Source organism: Artibeus jamaicensis, unplaced genomic scaffold (assembly GCF_021234435.1).
Source record: "Artibeus jamaicensis isolate MK-2021 breed Jamaican fruit bat unplaced genomic scaffold, CSHL_Jam_final scaffold_1964, whole genome shotgun sequence".
NCBI classification, from domain to species: Eukaryota; Metazoa; Chordata; class Mammalia; order Chiroptera; family Phyllostomidae; genus Artibeus; species Artibeus jamaicensis.
Window position 1 is genome coordinate 37,206,026 of NW_026522030.1, and position 24,096 is coordinate 37,230,121.

The 24,096-nt window shown below is 46.8% G+C and overlaps 1 protein-coding gene across 1 annotated transcript; it reads left to right on the forward strand.

Moving 5' to 3' along the window:
* The first annotated feature begins 669 nt into the window (after nt 1-669).
* KLF9 (KLF transcription factor 9) lies at nt 670-24,096 on the forward strand. The gene is made up of 2 exons (XM_037155023.2): nt 670-1,174; nt 22,120-24,096. The coding sequence occupies exons 1-2, from the start codon at nt 670-672 to the stop codon at nt 22,347-22,349; spliced, it is 735 nt and encodes a 244-aa protein (XP_037010918.2). The 3' UTR covers nt 22,350-24,096.

Sequence of the window (24,096 nt, forward strand, 5' to 3'; positions counted from 1 at the left end):
ACTGGCAGGGGGAGAAAGTAAACAGAGTTGAATCACCCTCCCCACTGGCCAATTGCAGGGGGTTTGAATTGTGACGTGATGGGATTCTGCGAAATTGTTACTGAGCAAGAGAATGCCGGAACGGTGCGGAGGGGCAAGAGCAGGGGCTCAGAAACCGTCAGTGGACTGGGGGAAAAGTGTCTCTTAGACCTGGTTCTTGGTCCCACCCTTGCCACCTGCGTCGGGGTGGTGGGGTGAGCGTCCTGGGTCTTTAGCTCCACGGACAGGCGGCGGAGGGCGTGTACCTCTCTTGCAGTTTCCTCTTCCAGCGCCTCGGGGGCGTATTCAGTCGAATAAACTTGCGACCGCCACGTGTGGCGTCTTTCCAAGGAAGCCGGCTGGGAGCGGTGGGCGCGCCCGTCGGGGGGATTGCTCCGGGCGCAGGACACCGCAGCAACGAGAGGCGGCAGTTCAGCACCGTGGCGGCTGCGTGCGGAGGCGCTGCGGGTTACGTAAAGATGAGGGGCTGAGGTCGCCTTGGCGCTCCAGAGAGTCGGAAGCGCCCCGCGCCCCCGCCCCCTTGGCCGTCGCGCGGCGTTCGTTCGGCGTCCGTGGCCAGGCAGGGTAAGCCGAACCTCTGCCGCTACCGCCAAGTTTGACCGCGCTGCCGGGGCTGCTGTCGCCCGCACCATGTCCGCGGCCGCCTACATGGACTTCGTGGCTGCCCAGTGTCTGGTTTCCATTTCGAACCGCGCCGCGGTTCCGGAACATGGGGGAGCTCCGGACGCCGAGCGGCTGCGATTACCTGAGCGCGAGATGACCAAGGAGCACGGTGACCCGGGGGACACCTGGAAGGATTACTGTACACTGGTCACCATTGCCAAGAGCTTGTTGGACCTGAACAAGTACCGACCCATCCAGACCCCCTCGGTGTGCAGCGACAGTCTGGAGAGTCCGGATGAGGATATGGGATCCGACAGCGACGTGACCACCGAATCTGGGTCGAGTCCTTCCCACAGCCCGGAGGAGAGACAAGATCCTGGCAGCGCGCCCAGCCCGCTCTCCCTCCTCCACCCTGGAGTGGCTGCGAAGGGGAAACACGCCTCCGAAAAGAGGCACAAGTGCCCCTACAGTGGCTGTGGGAAAGTCTATGGAAAATCCTCCCATCTCAAAGCCCATTACAGAGTGCATACAGGTTAGCGTCGTCTCCCTCTCCCACCGACCTCTGGGGTTAGTTAACCTTTGGCTTGGCAGCGTTCCTGGGCGTTAAGGACACCACACTTGGCCTAAAGGGTGCCAACATTTTGGATAAGATGCTGTTTAACTATTTAAATATTTGAACCGTGTAGAGACTGAAAGCTCACTCTCCTTAATCGTCCCCAGCCTCTGGAAGCCGCGGAGAGCATTAAACTGGCGGACCGAGTGAGTGCTCAGTACTAGACCTGGTGCGTGGCTTCGTGGGGAGTGGCACTGCTCCTCCCCTGTCCCGCCCCGCCCCCCAGGACTCCCGCACTCAGCGACTACGGGGCTAGACTACGGGGCTACCGGACCTGGGCAGAGGGTGGCTGCGGTTGGGGTGGGGGAGTTAAGTGACGTACCTTTTATTTGATTCTTGTGTGGGATTGCAGAGACGTGGCCAGAACCTGGGTAGATGCGGCACACTTTACATGGAACCTTTTAAGGATGACTAAGGACTCATTTAGCTGTATGCTTTGCTACTTTTCAGGGCTTGCCAAGGTAGTTTTAAATTTGGCCAAGAGTCCCCAGAGAGGTTTAAAATAACACTGCTTCGGGCAGCAGAGGAGTTTGATCCAGTGATGGTTGGTGGGTAAACTTCATGACTAGTTAGCCACTTTAATGTGAGATTTCAGTTAATTTTTTTTTCCACGTGACTCAGGTTCACCCTCCACCCTGAATAGAGCAGTTAGGGAGGAGGAGGTTTGGTCCTTGCTGGAGGTCAAGGTAGGGTAACGACTGTTGAAATGTTCTGGAGGCCCCAAGGAATGGTCTCTCCCCAAAAGAGGAAAAGGCAGTGATGGCCAGATGAATGTGGCTAGAAAGACATTTGCAGGATAAAATGGGCTTTGGAGACTTACCGTACCACGGTCAGCTAATTCTGTTGGTTCTGTTTAACATACTCAGAAAAAGTTGGGAAGTGTTGACACTTGGCCTTGCTGCCTCACCATCTTTAGTCAGGTTTCTATACGACAGCTGTTCCGACAAGGAAGCACAGGGCTTGCTCTTCCCCTTGCAGCTCCTTTCCCCTCTGTCCTCTTGACACCATGTTTAAAAGGTTGCTGTTGGAGTTACTTGGAAAAGTATTGTCATTTTGTGTAGTTTTTGGCACTTTTAAGATGGAGCCCTGGGCCTGTGGTTTTCAAATGATGATTGGTTGATTTTCTTTTGTTTTGCTTTTTAAAAGGCCACAAAACTGCATCTCATATTTTACTTCCTTTGGAAGGTGCTTCTTGTAGAGGTTGCTGGCACAGGAATAAAACAGTTTCCTCTGTGGTTAATGCAAAATCAGGTTCTGTTTGGGGTTGTCACCCAGGTTGCTATAAAACAGCACATTTTGTATCTCTAAGGTTGTTAAAAGAAACGCGTCTGAATTGGGGGATGTGACCTTTAGTGTGGCTTGCCAGGGGTGAAATAGGGGTGTATTAAACCAAGGGTGTTACCAACAGCTGCTGGGCGGGCCTGGCTGCGTCAGCCATGTTCCCGGAGTTCGGTTGTTCGGTTGACACCCACTGCCACCTTGAGCAAAGGCACTTTCTCCTTCGGGGAGCTGCCCAGCTGGGGAGGCCTGCTGTGTTTTAGTGTGAGCTACCTGAGTCCACCGGACGCAGAAAAGCGATTCCCAACATTCTGAACCATGCAGCTGAGTGATTTTTCTCAGGCATTTATAGAAATGGCTGCTTATGTGTGCATGCATGCGTGGTGCTCTTTAATTCTCCATAAGGCAAGTCAGCTCAGCTGTTTCAGGAGAACCTTTTACACAGACAAGAGTAGAAAATGAAGTGAAATGTTATTTCTGTTTTAAATACCATAGTCAATCTTTGGAAACTAGAGATACAGTGATTGCAGGTGTTTTATTTATGTTTTAGTGCTGTATAATGCTGGGACATGGTTGAACCAAACCTCTTAGCCTCTGTAAATATCGTCAGAAGGGTACTCCTATCTTTCTGAAAAGGGTATATAAAGGCTACTCTGAATAAGAGACTTAGAGGAGGTTCGGTGTATTTGAAAGTTTCAGGTATAGCTTCCAGTTAGACTGTCTTTGGGGTGGGGTAAGAAGCTTCCTGATTTTCCTTTTGTTTGTATTAAATCCAGAAGGTGGACAGGAGATAGCAGTTAGAATGCCTGCATTCTGTGAAGATTTTAAGAGCTAGAATTCTAGCCACGCCCCCTGCTCAGGGTGGCCCAACAGAATCCCTCAGGCCACTTGCTTACCTCCTCTAGAGCCTCCTATAGCTGCCACTTCTATAGAACCAGTGGCTTTAGAAGTTGAGTCATTTAAACAAAATTCCATTTAATTCAGTTCAGCTATATCGATAGTACCCTAAGAGAAAGATGTTTTTGAGGTGGGCTGAGCTGGGTTCTGATTTGTCCTGCTGTTTCCCAGTTGTGAGACCTTAACCAAGTTATCTGAATTCAGAGTTCACAAGGCCTGCTGCTGAATTTGCTTTGTGCATCTGTTTGGCTTGGCCAACACACAGTTTAAAAATTTAATTAGTTACCAATATCTAGAAATTGGAGGATTTTGGCACAAATCCAGACTTCTGGCTTCTCTGGAAAAATCGAACGACCTAGCGATACTGGGCCTGAATTCCTGCTTATAGCAACAATGAGCTTGAACTGGTATTTCTTTATATGGGGCAGCGCCCCTTATTTTAATCATTTTATTGTCTCTGTGGGCATTTAAGTTTGCAGCCTCTTGTTTTATTTGAGCCTCACTTTTTTAATCCAGAAAACGGTGTGGTGTCACTGAACTCAAAGGTTCTTGTGCAAATATAAGAATAGTTATGAAACAATAGGATTCCATACACAGTAGACTCTCAAAAAATGCTGGATCTTACAGTTTGTGTGATAAGAGGCCTTCAAAGTTAAGAAACATAGGATCAAGTTATTTTTAAGTTGTATGTTAGTTTATATTTTCTAATACCATGCTCAATTTGTTTTTTTCAGCCTCTAGATCAGATGTCTTTTCAGGTGGTGTACTCTAAAGTTTAAGCAGTGGATCGATTCATGGTTAATCTGAAAAAAGTACAGCAAATACACTGTTTTCTGTTTCCAGACATTTTGGACACTTTAGAGTGGATTTATGTTTCATGTTAACAGTTAGATACGTTGGAGTACTTTGCCTGAAAGCATATTGCACATATTATCTGAAATGCAACCAACTTGAAGTTTATCCTGGCCCAACACCACAGACCCGAACCCATGGCACCGCCCCTGCCCCTGCCTGCACATACGCACACACACACTCCAGAGTCCTTTATAGTCCCCACACCCACAGGCTCCTCCACCTCTCAGCGTCCACACCCACTCAGACCCATGGACTCCCTTGACCCCCTCTTGTACCTGAGCCCCCTCAGCCCTTCCACAAACACTTAAAAAGTTTATTCCAAATTTCTCGACGTGTGGTCACCCTGTACATACAGTATAGGTATGTTGGGGGTGAGGGGTGTCTTTGGAGGAAGGAAACAACTATATCCATATTCCAGACAAAAATCATCAGAACTGCCTGATGTGGAGTCACACTAGGTTGACACCCTGGTGATAGAAACCTTAGGCCTTATTTCCATGCCAGGTGCAATTTTACTCTTCTTTGGAGGGACTTAAGTTACCTGTCCTCAGATGGTGACGATGGGTTGAAGGTGATAACTGGTTACAGGATTCTGAACATTAGAAAGCCTTAAATCCCAAGCATTGCACTCTAGTTCTATAGGGGGAAAAATTTTTTTTTAACAATTAAAAAGAATAGGACAGAATTGGAAGTTTATGTAAAACAAGGAGAGATAAGAGCGCAAACAACCCAAACACCCCAAGAGTAGCTACTCCATTTCTCCTTGTGCTGTTTGAACATTTCGCCGCCAAGACTATCTGGCTGAAGGGACCTGGGTAGCCCCAACCCTGAAAGTTATCTTCCAATAGGGGAAAGAGACTTTGTGGTCTCTCTAGGAATATGTCCCATTCTAACTCAGGTGGGACGTTTCTTCCCCGAGACTAAAGTTTTAAAATTTTGCTTATATAGATGTTAGGCTTGCTCTATGCTTCTTATATTCTTTTCTCTTGATTACTAGAAAAAGCTTTAGAGTCAATGATTTGGTTCCGGAGAATACAGAGCTACTAAAGGTGTGAGAAGGATACACCTCACTGCTTGGGAGGCTGGGGTTCAGGGACAGGTCAAGGTCTTACTTTGGCCACAGCTTTGGGCCAGGAGCCTTAGCTCTGAAGTGGGCTACAGGCAGCCCATGAACTAGCCCCTGCCCAGTCTTTACCACCTTCTCTCGTCACGAGTAGACTTTCTCTCTGCCCACTCCTCTCTCTTTACAGAGGACTTCCTAAAGTGATGTGAAATGGATTTTGTAACCTGACATACTTCATCCAAGACAGATTTACAACTAAGCCTGGGCGGGGCTTGCTTACATAGTTTTTCTACCTTTTTTTCCTTTAATTTTGTCACTCCTTGGGAGAGTTTAGACATTTTTTTTTCATAACTGTCTCCCCCCCCCATGACATTTTAGTACCACAAATATATTTAGAGGCAACAATATAGAAGGCCACAAACCATTGTAATAGCCAAGACCTGATTTTTGCCCTCTTTGGGGCAATATTGCTCCCCTCCCCCAGTGAGACTGTAGACACAGGCTCGTGGGTCCGTGAGGAAAAATAATCTCCATTTGAGAAGACAGCAAAGGACTGCACAGGGCCTCGTGCTGTGCGGGATGATAGGTTCTGAGAATTGCAAGGACGTCCTGTGGGGATTAATTCGGGTGTCCCACGAGAGGTTACAGTTCTCTTGACTCCAAGGAAAGACGGCCCAGCCACTGCTGGAATCTAACCCGGGGCGAAGGGCCGATGGGGACCCCAACAGCTCTTTGTGCCTAGTCCCAGTGGTGGGAAGGACCAGTGGCTCTTCTCCCTCACTTTTCCCTTGTCCATCATCTTCCAGCTAGCGGTCCTAGCAAAGGCAAAGTGGGCTTGTCCTAGAAAAGCTCCAGCTGCTGGCGGGACTGCTGTTTCACAGCAGAAAATACAAGTGGAGTGGAATTATAGAGTCAAAACATCGTTTCCCTTGGTTTTCCTTTCAAATCTTCAGTGAATGGTGAGAAGAGAGAGAGGAGGGGTGCAAATGGGGCCCAGGGTGGGGAGGGAGGTACCAGAGTAGATATTTTTTGATGTGTTGATGGTAACACCCCTCTTTGCCTACTTTCAGAGGCAAAGAGGTAACCAGAGGCAAATGAATTCTTGGTCTCTAAACACAAGGGTCAGATTTACGTTCCTGTTCCTGTCTCAGTTGTTGACGTTTATCCCTTGAATTTATCATTCTGCAACATCCGTGGGAAATTCTCAGCCCAGGGAGAAACATCATATGACATTGGAAAAGTGGCTGACAGTGGTATTCCTTAGCAAGTTCATGGAGAAGAGTGGGTGGATGTATTCCCCGTACTTATATTCAGTAGCCCCTGAAACAACTTGACATGCCCTGGTTAGAGTCGGCTTTCTGGCCCACCGATTTGATTTCTGAATGCCTGATGATAATTAGCATTCTTGATTTTTTTTTTAAAAAGACCTCAGCATTGTCATTTTCCCTACTCTTGACTTCCAAATTTTCCGACGTTCCCCCCCACCCCACCCTTGTCTGTTCTCAGGCTTGGAGAAAAAGCTTGCAGCATTCCAGGCCTCTTCCTGCTCAATTCCTCCCCCGCATCCGACCCTCCCACCTTTTCCTAATGTTTCTCCAGCAGTCCCAGCTCCCACTGAAGAGTGTAAATTAGTGCCTAGTAATTGGTACAAAGGCACTTTCTGTTTCTATGCAACACACGCAAAAAGGAGGGGCAAGAGGAAGAAGAAAAAAACCCCACAGACAGTTTAAAAGGCAAAGAAATGGGATTCTCTGCAGTGGTCTTTGAGCAATTCTGCCTCTCTGCTCCACCCCGCGTTTTGTTGGGAAGTTAGTCACAGCCCTGGGCCTAACTCAGAGCACTTGGTGGCCGCAGTTGTTGGTATCAAAAGAGTAGAATTTGGAGGTTGAACGTGACCTTGAGAGGTCACCACAGCCATCATTTTGTCTCTAAAAAAGCGTGTGTCCACAATTTCAGATAGACGGGGATTGTTCCGTGTAAGCATTTTGAGGGCGGGGGATGGTTTGGAAGTGCACGACCAGAGTTGAAAACCTGGCTCCCTGCCTTGCCAAGCACGTGACTTTGAGCGCAGCCCAGACTCTCCCGGGGCCTCACGTTTCCCAGCAGCACGTGAAGGCGCTCTGGAGGGCCGTTAAGAAGATGAAGTGCTAAAGGCCCCAGCTTGGCCCATGTGGCGAGATGGCCCTTCGTTGTGAATTCTTTGCAGCTCTTTGATTCGAAGGTTTTCCTCCCATGGTCTCCTGCGAATTGCAATTGGTGGTCGACTTTTTTCCTTTAATTTAACCTTGATTTAAAGATCTGCTTCAAACTAACCAAATTAACTGAGTAGAAGGGCAGAAGTGGAGTCAGCCCTGGACTGCTGCCCTTTTATTATGTATCACATAGTCCGTGAAACAGCCGGAGGCCCAGTGCCTGTGAGAGCTCCTACTCCTCCCTTCCTGGGGCCGTCCTGAAACTTTAATACCTTCTTGGTGCGTTAAGGCCAAGAGTAAACATTTGTCTTAGCCGGGCCTCCAGCAGTCCCCTCAGCAAACAATAGGACTAACATTATTATTCATAGAGAATGCCTTCCCACTAAAGGAGTGAGAGGCCTCTATTTTTTTAATGCGTGAGATATTCCAAGGCATTTATTTCCATTTGTGTTTAAAGCTCATGTTTATGATGGTGTACCCGCAGGCTTCCATTTTAATCTCAGTTTATCATGACGTATGTTAGCTTTTGGAATCCTGAGGTGAAAATTGATCATGTGGATCTGAACTCTAAAAGTTCCAGAGCTGCAAGAACCAGTAAGTTCACTGTCTAAACCCAGGGCCACTAGGCCTTTGACTTTTTTTTCAAGAGCTTACTTATTTATTTTAGAGAGACGGGGAGGGAGGGAGAAAGAGAGGGAGAGAAAAACCAGTGTGTGGTTGCCTCTCACATATCTGAACCTGGGACCTGCCCCGCAACCCAGGAATGTGCCCTAACTGGGAATCGAAGCAGCAACCCTTTGGTTCAAAGGCCAGTGGTCAGTCCACTGAGCCGTATCAGCCAGGGCTGAATTTTTTTTTCTTTTTAATGAAATTGAGAACAATCACAAATTGGAACAGGAAAATGGAATTCATCCTTGATTGAGCCTTTTAAAAAAGTAAGGACATTGTTCAACTAGATTAAAATAAAGAGATAGGAGCTTAAGCCACACAAGATAAATGACAAGGATTTGAAATGCAGGTATTTGTATTAAACAAACTTGGAGTGATTTTTCCAAGGCAAGTCCCTCTTGTTCTGGAAAGGGAGTGCCTCCTACAGGACTGGACTGGGACTGAAGTGGGGACCAGTGGGACAGACCAAAGTACAGAAAGTCTGCCTCCTGAGCATTACGGACATTTCAGACCTGGAAGAAATCTTATAGATCATCTTCGTGAGAGAGAGGGGAAGACAGGATTCACCCTCTCTGCCTTCCAAGGAGCCAGCTTTGATAAGGGAGGCCGTCAGAGATGAAGAGTAAAGCCTGTGAGGAAGAGACCAGCGCCCTGGAAGGACCCGAATGCGAGGCTTCTCTGGGAGAGGCCTTTACCTGCAGGAGGGAGAGCGGTCTGAGCAGGGCCTTCTGACCCCTCAGACCTCGCATTTGAATCCTGTCTCTACCACTCTAATTATAAGAACTTTCTGAGCCTCAGTCTTCCCATCTGTAAAATGGAGTTCAGTCATTTCATACTCATGGATTTGTTATGAGGTTTAATTTGGAAGAGTTAATTAAAACATTTAGAACATTATCCCCATATACTGAGTACTATAATTTAAAATAATTAACGCGTGTTGCCCAGAAAGTCCTTGTTCCTAGAATTTTTGTGTACAATTCCAGATTAATCCAGCAGCTCATTCATTTAAATATTATTTAGTGAGTGACTGTTACATGCAAAGAGCTGTGTGAGATGTTGACATCAGGTGCTGCAAGTATTGCAAATAGTAGTAAAAACTAGGTAGTAGGGTAAATCATTAATAGTAGTAATCATATTGACATCAACAATAATAGAACTAATAACTGTAACATCCACCATTTATTACATGTCAAGTTCCAAGCCACGTGGTTGACATATGTTGTCACATTTAAACTTACAGAAGTCCTATGAAGATTAAAAGGGTCTCTTTCTCTCATTTTTTAGGAGAAATTGGGCTTGGAGTTACATAACTTCATCTAGGGTCACTCCAGAATTTGCCTAGTGTGTTTCTAGGTGCTTGGAGTTGGGCACGTGTGGTTGTCGAGCTGGACTTGTGGGTTTCTGCCAGTCGGAGCAGTTGGGAGGAGACCCATCGTTTTGCACAGCTCTCTTGGGTTTGGCCCTGAAGCTACTAATCTTTAGCTCTCTACTCTTTTATTCTGACTCTGCCTTGTGGCTGATTTTTATGAAGCTTAGGAATATCTGTAGAAGTCTTGGACTCAGATCAACTTTTCCAATAGTTATCCAGAACCAGCTTCCTTCCAAATAAAAAAGACCCTAGTTTTGGGTACATAACTGTACTAGTTAGGACTCCGGGTTGCAAGCAGCAGAATCCAGTCTTGGACTACCTGAATGAAAAATAACCAACGCATCTGGGGGGGCTGTAGTTACAGGTACCTCTAGATCCAGGTACTCAGGGTCTACCTTGCTCTCCGGGTCTACTTTGCTGTGTTATGCTTTGGCTTTATTCATGGGAGGGCTGTCCCTGAACAGCAGTCAGGCAGCCCACGGCAGTGCCAGGCTCCCGTCCAGCCAGCCCTGGGAGAGATAGTCTCGCTGCCCTCAGTCACCATGGCTTGGATGGGTTACACGCAACCTCTGGGGTTGTGGGGTCACCTCTGGAATTTATATGGAGAGTCGGAGTGAGGAAGGGGTGGTTTCTAAAAGGAAATTTAAGGTGTGTTATTTACTTATTACCTGAAAGAGGCAATGGATGCCAACAGGCATTCACACCATCCGCCCATTTAGGCTGATAAACAGGATGTTCCAAACAGCAGATTTTGACAAAATAGAGACACATCAGTATGACATTTTTTCTCTATATTTTTCTTCCCTTTGAAGACAAAGGGCTCTGAATTATCTCTGGAGTTCAACCTGAAGATAGGTCACCAGCCACATGCTAAGTGGTCTGTGTGAGCACAGATAATTTCAACATGTATCTCTTGCACTCAGGTCCACTCCTGTAGACCTGCCTCAGTGGGTGTTCTAGAAACCAGTACCGAAAACCTCACAGGGTACAAGTGTAACTGCAGCCATGTGGTCAGTAGCACCATTCACTTAATTCCAGGCGTCCGTCCATTTTAACGCCCAGAGTGGTTGTCTCCCTGTGTGCTAACAGGAGAGGCCTCATCTTTACAGAAGTGAGCTGTTCAGTGGCTGAAGCCCACTGGGGTTCCGAAGGCTATGTAGTGGGGGTAATGCCCAAGAAAAACCCTGTGATAAATCATGAGGCAAAAATTAGATCGTCAAAATAATTTACAAAAACACATCAAAATGATTTACATCCCTGTGCTGCCATAATTCTACAATAGTTTTGTACTGTTGCGTTTTAAGGAAAATAAGTGGCGTGACAACCAGACAGCTGGCTCTCCCTCTCTCGTGGTGCAGATTGCGGCCACACGTGTTTGTCTGGTGAGCATTCACCTACTGGGGCGGGTTCCGTGCATGAAAGGAACGTGGGCTGTGCCCTTCCACACTGAGTCATTTCTTCTTAATGTCCTGCTCGCCCAGAAATTTTGAAACACTTGCTCAGGAATGCCTGCCCGAGGAGGGCTAGGGATGTCGGGCGGGGGCTGTTAGATGCAGGTTGGACGCCCAGACCTACCCTTCTTTGTGGTCTTCAGTGGCATATGCCAGGCAGTACTAATTAGTGGCTCACTCCATTAAGGCTTGAAAACTATTTGACAGTAGCCTCTGCGGCGTGCGTGAAGAGGACCCGTGGTCATCACGGCCCTGCTGTGGTGCCAGCAGGTCCAGAGGTCGAGCCCAGAGAGAAACAGCAGGAAGCACGTACTGGAGTAGCAGCATCACTAGTGGCTCTGGGTGCCGCAGCCTGGCTGGCAGGTGGAGGTGGCACTTACTAACCAGACACCAGTCTCCTCTCCAGTGTTTCCCTCTTTTGCCCATTGTCTTTTTTTGAACCAAAGGCTTCAGCCTTCTGGATAGCTGTTGTCCCAGACTGGAAGCTGTGGGTGTTACAAATAATATTAAAAAGGTGAACAAAAGGGGAGGTTATCCTTGTTTTCACTAACGAAGCCAAAAGTCTCAGCAGCCCTTGTGCAGTAGCTACACGAATGGGTAAGAACCTCCCTGCCACAAACCTGGGTCAGCAAAGTGTAACTGTTCGTAACTAGACAGTCGTTAAGCCCCGTTACTCCCGTCCATTTCTGCTGGTAATGCAAGGACTTCACCTTGGCAGTTCAAGATCACTGGGTCAATTCTTTGTTAAATTGTAGCCTCCTTTGGGTAAAAGTTCACAGAATCAGTTTTTCGCCTCTTCCTTTACCTTTGTTTTTCTTGGAAGTGATCTGTTATTTGTGAGGCAGGGGGCTCGCCTCTGATTTCGGCATCCTGGGAGGGTTGTCCACGTGACATGCCGTCCTTTGACCAGGCAGTCTCCCCTGGGCCGCCGTGCACCACTCGGGTCTGGGTCCTGGTGTGCCGGCCTCCTCTGCCCAAGCAGCTCCAGGTGTCAGAACCTTGCACCCCGTGACTCAGTTCTTCTGTGGCCTTTTCCCAAGTGCTTAGTCTTGGGCTCAGGAACACGCAGTCCCATTCCCCATCCTGCATGTGGAAGGATGCAAAGTTGCAAGGCATGCGCTGAGACCCTGCTCTCGGCGGGGCTACCCAACTCCGCTAACCTAAGCCGTTGTGAGGACTTCCTAGAGGGGCTTGTGCTGGGCATGCTTTGGGCCAGGTGACAGTGGCTGCTCCTGGGACTGCCCAAGCCTCTTTCTGAAAGGAGAGGAGAGAGTGCCAGGCAGTTCTTAGAGACCTCTGCGTCTGTTCTTCGCACACAGCCCCTCTAATTGCTCTCTTTCTCTACAGCTGTTCTTGGTAGGAAACTCTGGCAAATCAAGAGAGTTTAAGTTTAAAGACTTTAGAGCCTGCCTTACATTTTTAAAACTCTATTGTGGAATTTAAATCACAACAACTTGTTTATTATAAACCATATAAACTGTCTCTGCCCTCCCCAAAGCAATGCAACAGGAGGCAAGAGAAGTAGAAAAACATGCGGTAAAAGGCTTGCCCTACACCTAGGTAGGGGGCGCCTTTGCTCTTCTTTCACAGCTAATCTTGCTTTGTGCTCAAAACTGGAGGAAGAATTTGAAAACTGTTTCCAATCTAAGGGTGTCCTTGTGACTATCACCTGCCCTCTGAGTCAGTTTTATTTGAAACAGGACAGATTTGAGTTTGATGGTCATAAAAATCATCCAAAAGGCAAAGATTCAAAGAAGCTATATCTTCAGGATAGTTTTGCCATCAAACATCTATATCCCGTTCATTGTTTAGTGCCTAGTAGGCTTCCTTCTTATTTCTCTTTCCCACAAATACCTGGGAAGAGCATCGTAGTCTGGGATGGCAGGAAGAACGTGGGTTTGGGGAGCAGCTGATCCAGGCCCGGTCCTGGTCGTGTGGTTGTGGAGAGGTCACTTCACCTCGGCTGATTCAGAGTTGCTGGGACAGAGGCCACATAACTGAAACATGTCTCTAGCAGGATTGAGAGCCCAAACAGTGAAGATCTATTGTCTGCCATCTTTTCTGAGGATGAAACACAGGAGCTGCCTCACGGGAGGTGGGGGACAGGCTTGCCTCCTCGTGCTGCGGTGAGGAAGTGCCGGGTGACAGGCGTTACAGACACACGCCCACTTCCCCATACTCAGTATGGGGCCGGCGGCCTCCCACAGGTAAACACGGGCCCTGGAGTGCAGTCACCCATCCGGACTCTGTAGTGACTTTGTATTGACACACAAAGTAGAAAAGGAGTCAAAGCACAGGAGGGATTCAGAGAGGGGCCACGAGCAGATGGCAGTAGGGTGGATGCCATTCAGGCAGAGTTACTCTTCCAAAGCCTGTCAAGGGTTTTCACTTTTCCAGAACATCTGCCTGTGTAGGTAGCAATATTTGGGGCACACAGGAGGATTTCGATTTCTCCATTTTTGAGTCCAATATGAATTGGAATGATTTCTGTAGGGAAGCGTGGAGTTGTCTGTCCTCGGGTGGCCTACACACCTCCTCTATCGACTGCACAGGCGCATGGGCACTTGAGGGTAATGGAATGAAAAAATAAAGCAAAGACACCTTTTGTGCTTGCAAGTCCACGTCACTCTGCCGTAGGCACTGGGGACGGATGATTGGGGACAAGGGGCACCGAAGGCCCGGGGGCGGGGCAGGTGCATGTGGATAGACCCCCCCCCCCCCAGCCTCGTCCGTGAGGAGCGCTGTGTTGGTCTTGGCTTCCCAAGTGTGCACACCCTCAGCCCTCTTAGAATGTTCTCGTCAGTTCCCAAGGAGGACACTCCTTGGCGGGGCAGCCCTGCAGCAGCCGCACTGTCTGTGACTGCGCAGCTGAAGGGAGCTTCCTGTCTGTCCTTGGGGGGCCGTTTTTCCTTCACTTATAGGAACATTAGGAGGGGGAGGAGGAGGAGGAGGAGTGAGGAAACAGATGTAGTTTGTTCTGAAAGTTCCTCACTTTCTAACAATTTATTGAGAAAGAAACAGGATGATTTCTCTCCTTTCTTTGGTCTGGGACACTTCAGTAATTTCTCAGTAGGAAGTAAATCCTCCCCCCTCTGGTCCCTGTAATTATATAATCCATTCATGGAAAAATTTAAACTCAGATGTGCTCTTGTTTCCTGTAAGACTTTTTTTTCCTGACTTTTTCCTCATTATAAAAGAGATTTGTTCTTAACCGTTTTTAACAAATTAGAAAATACAGGGGAAATTACAGAAAGAAGTACAGAAGTTACTGTTTAACCCCTCATGTCTAGATAACTAGTGTTCACATTTGTATACTTTCTTCCAGGATTTTTTTTCCTCTCTGTACATGTCCACACACACACACACACACACAGCAGATCACACACTGCTCTTTTCACGTAGTGTATACTGCTAACATCTTTGGATTTCATTGTGTAACAGTCTAGTACCTTTTAAACAGGTATATATTATTCCACTGTGTCCTTACACTTCTATTAAACCAGCTCTTTATTGTTACACATTTAAATTGTTATCAAGTGTTATCTTTTTAAAAAATATTGTATTTGTTTATCTTTAGAGGGGAAGGGAAGGAGAGAGGGAGAGAAATATCAATGTATGGTTGCCTCTCGTGCATCTCCTGCCGGGAACTGGCCTGCAACCCAGGCATGTGCCCTGACTGGGGATTGAACCGCGATCCTCTGGTTTGCAGGCCACACTCAATCCACTGAGCTACCCCAGCCAGGGCTCAAGTGTTATCTTTTATAAGCAATGTTGGTATCCCTGTATATTTTGTGTTCCTGTCTAATTATTACCAAAAGTAATTCCTAGATGAAAATCTTGCCAGGTGGCCCTGGATCAGTTGAGCCCCGTTTGCGCAGGAGAGGGCCCACTTCCTCACACCTACCCCCCGCCCCTGTGGCCTGTTGTCTCCAGCCCGATAAGTATTTCATCGGGCTCTTAATTAGTATGTTTTGATTACTTGTGAAGTTGGATATATTTTTATACATTTACTTATTAGCCACTAGTATTTCTTATTGTACAGCTTACCTGCATCCTTGATCAATTTTATTAAATTGGGCTATTGGTTTTGATTTGCAGGTGTCCTTTATAGATTTTAACCTTTGGTCATACATTACAATTTCCTTAATTGGTTCACTTTTTTGGTTCTTAAATTTATTTGAAATACATTTTTATATATTTCAAAACTATTCTTCAAGTAGGATTCTGCCTTTGCTCTCATGTTTAGAAGGTTTCTCCCCGTTCCAGGACTCTAAAACTGCTCACCCATATTTACTTTTATGTTCATAGTTTTTTACATTTACTTACATAGCCCATTGGGAAGTTACTGGAGTAAAAGGTATAGGGTAGGGATCCAGGTTGAATTTTTTTAAACCAGATGTGTATGCCATTTATCAAATTCATCCTCCTTTTATCCACTGATTTGCAGTACCCCATCCCTGTGGAGTCTTGCGTTTATTTTGAGACTCGAGTCTGCTCCACTGATTTGTCTCTTCCTGTGCTGGTATCCCACCATCTTAATTATTGCAGCTTTAATCATGCATTTTAATAACTGGTAGTGCAATTGTTCACTTATTATTGTGCTAATGCTAAAGTTCTCTGGCAAGTTGAGCATACTTATTTTTGCAAATGAACTTTAGAAATAATTTTGTCAAGTTCAACAAAAAGAATTTCTATATGGGTGTGTTAATTGCACACACAAATTTGTGCAGAATTGCCACATTCTGACCATTGAGTCTTACCTTCCAAGAGCATGGGGAACTGTTCCATGTATCCATTTTCTTTGATAGGAGGGTCGTATCATTTTCTTCACGCAGGTCTTGATGTTGTAAGGCTGTGGTGAGCATAGAAGAACACCATTCTTCTTTTGTATTCTTATACCTATGAATGCGTTTTTAATTTATATTAGTTTTTCAGTTACTTACCTTAGACTCTCCCAATAGAAAGTTGTATCAACTGCAGACAGTTTCCATCTCACTCCCTCCAGCTGCATCCCCAGCGATCCTAAATAGCAGTGACGGTGGGGGCGGGTGTGCGTCAAGCCTGGAGCTCGGCTCCAGTGGGAACGCAGTCTTTACTTTGCTGTTGACCTTGCAGGGGGAAGATTTCAGATCTGTATTTCTCTATTTTCATAAAAGTTGTTATTAGGGATGGATGTTAAATTCCCTCAATACTGTTTTGCGTTTGTCAAGGTAAGACGTGGAGGGGGTGGGGGGAATGGGTGTACTGGCCTGTGAAAATGGGGAATAATACCAGTGTGATTTTCTAATATCAAATTATCCTTTTATATCTGGAATCCCACTTGCTTTTTTTTTTTTGCAATCAAAAAACAGTACTTTTCCTCAGGAGGCAGCCTTGATTTGGTACATCTGTGAGAAACTATCATTCTTAATTGGCATTCTTAGAGTTCTGTTCTGAAAAGGAGGTTTAGTTCCCTAAGATTTGTTTTACTAGATTGTGTTACTTTTGCTAGAAGCAGTGAAGGCTCCAGAGTTTGTATTTTTAAACTTTTTTATTTATTGATTTTTAGAGAGAAATATCAATTTGTTGTTTCACATATTGTGCATTCATTGGTCAATGCTTGTAATGTGCCCTGACTGGGGATCGAACCCGCAACCTTGGCCATCAGGATAACGCTTTAACCATCTGAGCTACCTGTCCAGGCCTACAGTTTGTATTTTTAACCTTCAATTAAGGTGAGCCCATTTCAGACACCTTCCATGGAGCTGTGAAAGGAAGGGTAAGAAGAACCAGGTGGGAAGGGGCAGCACTGAGAGCACAGTCCTCCCTAACCCCCGGCCAGGACCTTGTGGCTGCCTCTCTGAACCCAGGGTTGGGAGTATCCATCCAATTAGCAATCTCTGTACTTGTCCTTTTTGCCTGTATATAGTCATTTCAAGACTTTACTAAGAGGAATGAGCTTCACTTGGCATAGCTGTACTAATCACCAGGTGGAGGGCAGGCTCCTTTAAAGCCATTAGCCGTCATTTGTGCCAAATAGGCAAGTGCACAGCCAGCAGGCCCCACTCCACGTCTCTTGAACCCACTGGAGGCCCTGGAGACTCGTGGAGGCCTGACCTGTCTCTGCAAAGAGAGTCACTTGCACATTTGGTGCAGTGTTCGGGGGCACTTTTGATCGAGTTTATTTTATACTCCGAGCTGAGTCTGTCGGTGAGAGGTGCTTAGCTTGTTGCTGGAAGGGGAGTGGAGTGTTATATAAATAATGGAAACGCAGAGAAACTTGTGCTGTTCACAGCTCTGCTCCAGTAAAGCAGAGTTTATTGTGTCACTGCCTCTGGGTGTGTTTTCCTGTGAAGGCCAGAAATAAAGCACTAGTACATGTCTGTTCCTTTTTCCGCCCCCAGGAGGATGGCAACTCTCTCATTAATACTAAAGACAAGTTTAAATATTCTTTAGTTGATAGCTGATTTGCCACAGCTTTGTTCCGTATGAACAAGGATTCTTTTGGGGGCCTTAGCGCTGAGCTGAAGGGAACGACCTGACTTGACCTCCCACCGGCCGCAGGGCGCAGGGCCGGTCGGGGCCTCTCTGCAGCTCCTTCCTCTCCTGCACGTCATCTCTGGCCCCGTTCAGCCTGCAGTTCTCTTCCTCCTCTACATAGGATTTCCCCATTCCACACTTTCTTAGGTGAAAACGTGTTATTTTCTAGGTGATAACCTTAACATATGTCTATCATTAACTAGCATGCGTAGTAGGTCGTACTCAAACTCTCCAATGGGTCAAAGAAGTGGGTGATGGTAAAGGGCAGATGGTAAATCCCAAGAATAACCCAGCGTCAGAGACACGGCCTGGCTGGCTCAGTGTTTACAAAGTGCTGAATTTGAAGGCCTTTCAGAGGGAAAAGCACTCCCCATGATCTTATACACCTGGCATTTCACCCATTTCTGTTACGTGTCTGGCCTCTGAAGACACTTGGATTTACACCAGGTAGAGGTTCAGATCTTCAGATTGAGATCGAGGGTCAGACACTTCCTATAAAGGACTAGACGGTAAATATCCTAGACGTGGGCCACTCGATCTCTGTCGCCACTACCCAGCCCTGCCGTGGTGTGGACAACGCGTGAGCGAACGAGCGTGGCTCGGTCCCAGGACGGCTCTGTGTGTGGACGTGAACATCTGGGCCTCGTCTAGCTTTCTCCCGTCACACAGTATTCTTCTTGTCTTGATATTTTTCCCAACCATTTGGTAAAAAGCAAATCTAAGAATGGTGTTTAAACCATTCTTAGCTCATGGACTTGACACAAACAGGCGGCAGATCACATTTGGCTGTGGGCTGTAGTTTGCCAACCCTTGATGAAGTGCATTGTTCAAAAGCTGCTCATGATTTTCCAAAGGATCCGAGAAGAATCAAAATGATCCTGGAGCTTTTACAAGAGCAGCTCACTTCCAAGCATTTAAAAAAACACTTGGAAACTGTAAACTTGAATTATACAAGTTACATGAGTTGAACAAAGACCGCCACAGACTCTGGTTTGTGCTGGGCTCTGTGGGTGGCCCTGTCTTCTCTGGAACGCTCAGGGATGAGGACGCTGCGTCAGTGAGAACAGTCACATGAGGACAGCTCTGTGGGGCAGTGAAGAGACTGTAGCCATAAGCTAGCTCAATTAAAAGTGAATTCAATGGGAATAGACCCTGATTACATTTGAACTATATATAAGTTATGAGCATTCATACCTGATAGTTCTCCTGTGCCTACAGCTGATTCAGGCTTCATGACTACGTTCCAGTCACTGTCATGTCCATAGAACCATCTTCCTACTACAGAGGGAGTGGCTTATTTCCTTTCTGATCCTTGCCCACGGCGCAGTGGTCTTATGACCCCCTTTTTTCCCACAGTGGAGACAGATCCATTCAAATAAATTAACCTCCTCTCATGACTCACTTGAAAGAAACATGTGCCAATGAGTAAGCTAAGCCACGTTACCACCGCTCCAAAAAAGCCACATCCGATGACTTTTTGGCTTAACAAGCACTGAGAAAACACTGCTTTTTCTTTCCATCGCTTTCCTCACCTCCAAATCAGAAAGCAGTAAGGACAGAGGGGGGGGGGTGTTGGTTTCTTTTGTTTTCGTTTTCACAAATTACCACTCTATGAATTCTGACCATTTATTTACATTTTTTAAAAAAAACGTAGCCTGTTCAAAAGAACATTTCTCCTGTAGACACATCATCGGGGTTAGAGAGGACTTTGCTGCAGTCCAATTCTGGAATAGCCCAGAAGTCTTGCCCAGTGATCCGGGAACTTCTGAGCAGGCTTTGGTCATGTGACCAACCTGGAGGATGAGCAGGTTCAACACACACACATACACAGAGAGAAAGCATTTGCTAAATGCTTGGAAGCACAAGTAGCACAAAAGTCAGATGTGACATTGTCTTGGCCCCAGGAAGCTCAACCTTGTTGGGTTGCGACAAACCTGTTTTTCGGCTTTTGCTCAGAATTCTGCTGAACTGTGTTAAAAAGCTGTGTGATACAATTAAAGCGGCAAAGTAGTTTTTCCACTCTGTGTCATTGGGTTTTTCAGAGAGTTCAGTCTGAAGCTTTTTTTTTCCCCCCTTTTTGTCCCTGCTAGAGGCAGTGAGCATGTCCGTATGTTATTAACCCCAGCACTCGACCACCTCAGGCCAGGCTCACATTTATGGGTCTGCTGTGGCTTCTCGCCACTGTGGCTCTTCAGCACATAGCACAGTGAGAATTTATACCCAGGCCCCCGTAGAGCGAACTCGCCAATAGTCTTCCCCCTTTCGCAGTTTTGCTCTCTGCCGTTTTAGTTACCCACAGCCAACAGCAGTCTGGCAACATTAAGCGGGAAATTGCAGAAAGAAAGAGTTCATACATTGTAAATTGTGTGCCATTCTGGGTAGTGCGTTGACCGTTCTGCCGATGGCACCATTCCGCCTCGGCTGTGCGTCATCCCTTTGAGCAGTGCGTGCACGCTGTGCGCGCCCCACGCCTGCTCCTCACTTGTGACTGTCTCAGTTATCAAAGGCTGTCGCAGTATCACTGAGGCCTTTCAAATAACCCTTATTTTACTTAATAATGGCCCCGAAGGACAAGAATGGTGATGCTGGCAATTCAGATATGCTGGAAAGAAGCCATAATGTGTATGTATAGGGAAAAAACCATTGTGTCTAGGGTTTGGCACTCTGTGGCTTCAGGTACATGTCCCTGTGGATGAGGGGGGACTACCATATGCAGATTCGATTTGCCCACTTTGGGTTTCCCACGAGAACAAGTAGGTTGAAGAGGTTGTGGTCACCGTTGCTCTGCGTGGAGAACAGCAGATTAAACCTTGGTTTTCATAGGTTGTCATGCAGATGATAGAGGCTTTGTTTTTTTATTGTTACCATTATTTTCGCATCTCTGGCACAGATTTGGAGGAGCCGGGAAAAAGAAAGAGTAACTTCTGGATGATTCAGATGCACCACATTAGACAGCTCTTAGCCTTTGGAGTCTTTCTCTGAGTTCCAGGAAGGTGGGGACAGGTGAGAAAATATTCAGGCCTCACAGCTTCCAAAGGAGTGTCTGGAGAGTTCTGTAGAAGCCAGCAGTTCATGTGACCTGGGTCTGTGGAGCAGCCACTTTGGGCTGTGCATGGAGAGGTGTGAAGAGCAGGTTGGAGCTGGGGGGGCAGCAGGCACTCCCCAGAGGTGCCAGCCAGACTCTCGCCTCAAACAGCTCATTCTTCCTTTCTGCTTGTATGTGTCACTCAAAAATGGACATAGTCCCTCCCCTGCCGTTCTGGGGGTCAGGAGGCCCCCAGTGCTGGCCTGATCACGTCTGGGAGGCAGGACTTAGCTGCAATTTAAATGGGACACAGACACTGTGAATTTGAGGAAAGTAACTGGAACAGGGAAGGATGTGGAACGACTGTCAAGTGTTAACGCCTCTGTTTCCTCATCTGTAAAATGGGCCACCTCCCTGGGGTGTCTTGTGAGATTTCAATGAGATAATGCTTTTAACTCTGTGCCTGCACTTAGGTTATTAAGTTAGAAATGTTGGTCCTTCTGTTATGAGAAAAATGGAAGAAAGACAAGGAAGAATTAGAGGAACACAGGTCAGCTATCTTCAGATATTTAAAGGATTAGTATGTGGCAGAGGGAACAGACTTGTCTTTAGAGTGAAGGCAGTATGACTTAAGACACAGGCTTCCCAGGAAGGCAGATAACGAACGCGTCAGTGAGTGTATGAAACAGGTGCTGAGCAACAAGTAGGCTTTCTCTCCGGGTACGGGGCTCCCAGGCACCAGGCTTGCTCAGACAGGTGTCTGCAGCACTCGGGGCTCGAGGGGACTTGCCTGTTGCGGGTGGGAGGTTAGTTGGACCACATTCCAGGTCTTCTCCACCTCTTCGTCACCAGGAAATTCAGCAAAGGCCTGAGTTTTTTCACTCCTCTGGGAGAACTCATGAAACCAGCAACCGTGTAGAATAAAACCAGAACAAATAATTTCCAAGGCTCTTGGGGGATCCACTGGGTACGAAATAGCAAGCTCATTCGCTTAGAGAAGATGATTCTCAGCAATTTCTTCACGGTGTTAGTTTTCTAGGGCTGCCAGAACAAAGGACCACAGTCTGAGTGGCTTAGAGTACAGAAATGTATTTCTCACAGATTTGGAAGCTGGAAGTTCAAGATTAAGATGTTTGACAGTGATGATTCCTTCAGAGGCTTCTCTCCTTGGCCGGGAGATGGCCGCCTTCTCCCAGCCTCTTTACGTGGCCTTTCCTCTCTCTGTTTGTGTCCTAATCTCTTCTTACCAGGCCACCAGTCGTGGATTAGGGCCCAGCCTCATGACCTCATGTAACAGTCACCATCTCCTCGAAGACCGTATCTCCATAGGCAGCCACATTCCCAGAACTGGGGGTTAGGGCTTCCACGTGGCACAAAGGCAGGGGGCGGGGCGCGGTCGGTGTGGCGCATAATTAATCCAGCGCCTGGACACTGACATACAAAGGGCTTATCCTTTGAGTCCGAGGGCCGGTTGACCGCGACCAGCCTTCAGGAATTCTGTTGCGTGTTCTTTACACTGTGTCCTGCCTTGATTTCCTTCTCTTAGGTGAACGGCCCTTTCCCTGCACGTGGCCAGACTGCCTTAAAAAGTTCTCGCGCTCGGATGAGCTGACCCGCCACTACCGGACCCACACTGGGGAGAAGCAGTTCCGCTGTCCGCTCTGTGAAAAGCGCTTCATGAGGAGTGACCACCTCACAAAGCACGCCCGGCGTCACACCGAGTTCCACCCCAGTATGATCAAGCGATCCAAAAAGGCGCTGGCCAACCCTTTGTGAGGTGCTGCCCGCGGAGGCCAGGGAGGGACGGACCCGGAAAGACGAAACTACTCCCAGCAAACAGACAGACGTGTGCAGACTAAGCCCCAGAAGAGGCCTGCCAGCACAGGGAGTCCTGTTCTTTGGTCGATATTCTAATTTTCCTCTCCCTGCATTGTTTTTTTAAAAAGCACATTGTAGCCCAAGATCAAAGTCCACACTTGGTCCCTTTGCAGAGGCAACTCTGCTCTGTCTCTGACTTCCAGAGAGAAGACAAATGCTTTTTTTTTTTTCTTTCTCCTTTATTTTTCGGGGGTGGGCGGGACATGATGGGTGGGGGGAAAGGGATAATGAGGCCAAGACTGGGGTAGCAGTTGAAAGATTAAACACTGGTGTACATAGTCTGACTGGGTGAGTTGACTATGGCATCGCACGGTGATTCTGGGCCCGTTCTGCTTGCCGTCTCTCCGAATTGTTTTCGTTCCTTTTATTGTAATGACGAGTGTGCTTCAGTTTCTTTAGCAAAACCACTCTCTTGAATCACGTTAACTTTGGAGATTAAAAAACAAGTAACGCCATAGCACAGCTGTCTTTATGCAAGCAAGAGCACATCTCCTCCAGCATGACCTGTCATCTAAAGACTTGAAAACAAACAGAGTTACTTATAGTCCATGGGTAAGCAGTCGGAGTTTATACTAATCAAGACAAACCTTGGGAAAAAGGTTACACTAAGTACAGAACTTTTAAACCTTGCTTTGTATGAATTGTACTTTTTGAACATAAGCTGCACTTTAATTTGTAATGCAGAGGATGAATAAGTTAAGTTCATGCTTTAAGGATAGAAGCAGATATTCTTTTTGGAACCACGTTATAATCTGCTTATTTTACAGTACACACGTGTCCCTAAGAAGTCAGCAGATGTGAGGGCAGAATATATGCAGCAGACGCTGAAGGAGGAGGAGGGTAGTTTTTGTTTAATTTAAAAAGAACAAACAGAATTTTGACTCTATTAACTTCCCAGATTCTCCTATGCTTTTAGTTAATATCACCTTATTGTACCATAATGCCACGAAGGGAGAGGGGGCTTTGACTCTGTTGGGTTTTAATTGAATGGGTGCATAACAGTAGCTAGCTCTGGAAATACCTATTTTGGGCCGGAGAAAGGTTTGTTGGTCTCCTTCCCACGTTCCTACAAAACTCCCACTAACAGGTGCAAGATTTATGTAAAACGAAAAGGGAGCCGAACTGTGAAAAGAAAAATATACCCCTAAAAGCAGTGGGTGCCAAGGGAAAATACCACGATGATTTCAGAGGAGGCTACAAAGTCATCCCTTTTGGAAAACGAAGGCACATGGCAAACATACAAATGAAAACCTGTCACTGTATCTTTTCCATCAGAAGCCTCACCACTAGGTATCTCGTATCCAGGTGTCTACAATGGCCTAAACCACTACATCCATGACATGCCATTTACCTGAAAACTTCATTTTGGCCTTTATGTGGTCAGAAAAAATGAGCTGAGTTTTCACAGGAGAAAACAAACCTCAAGTAGGGGAGTCAGCAGTGATTGTGGGGAAATGTTTACATTTTTTTTTTCTTCAGAAACATCGGTTTCTGACAGTTTTATCTGGTATCTAAGACAGGGAGCTCTGGGGCACCCTGGTTTGCACGTGTGCTGTAAGATGTGTTGTGTAAACCAGGGCACCTCCCGAGCAGCGAGTCAGTACTTCACCTGATACGTGCTCATTTCCAGTTCAGAACCAGTGCA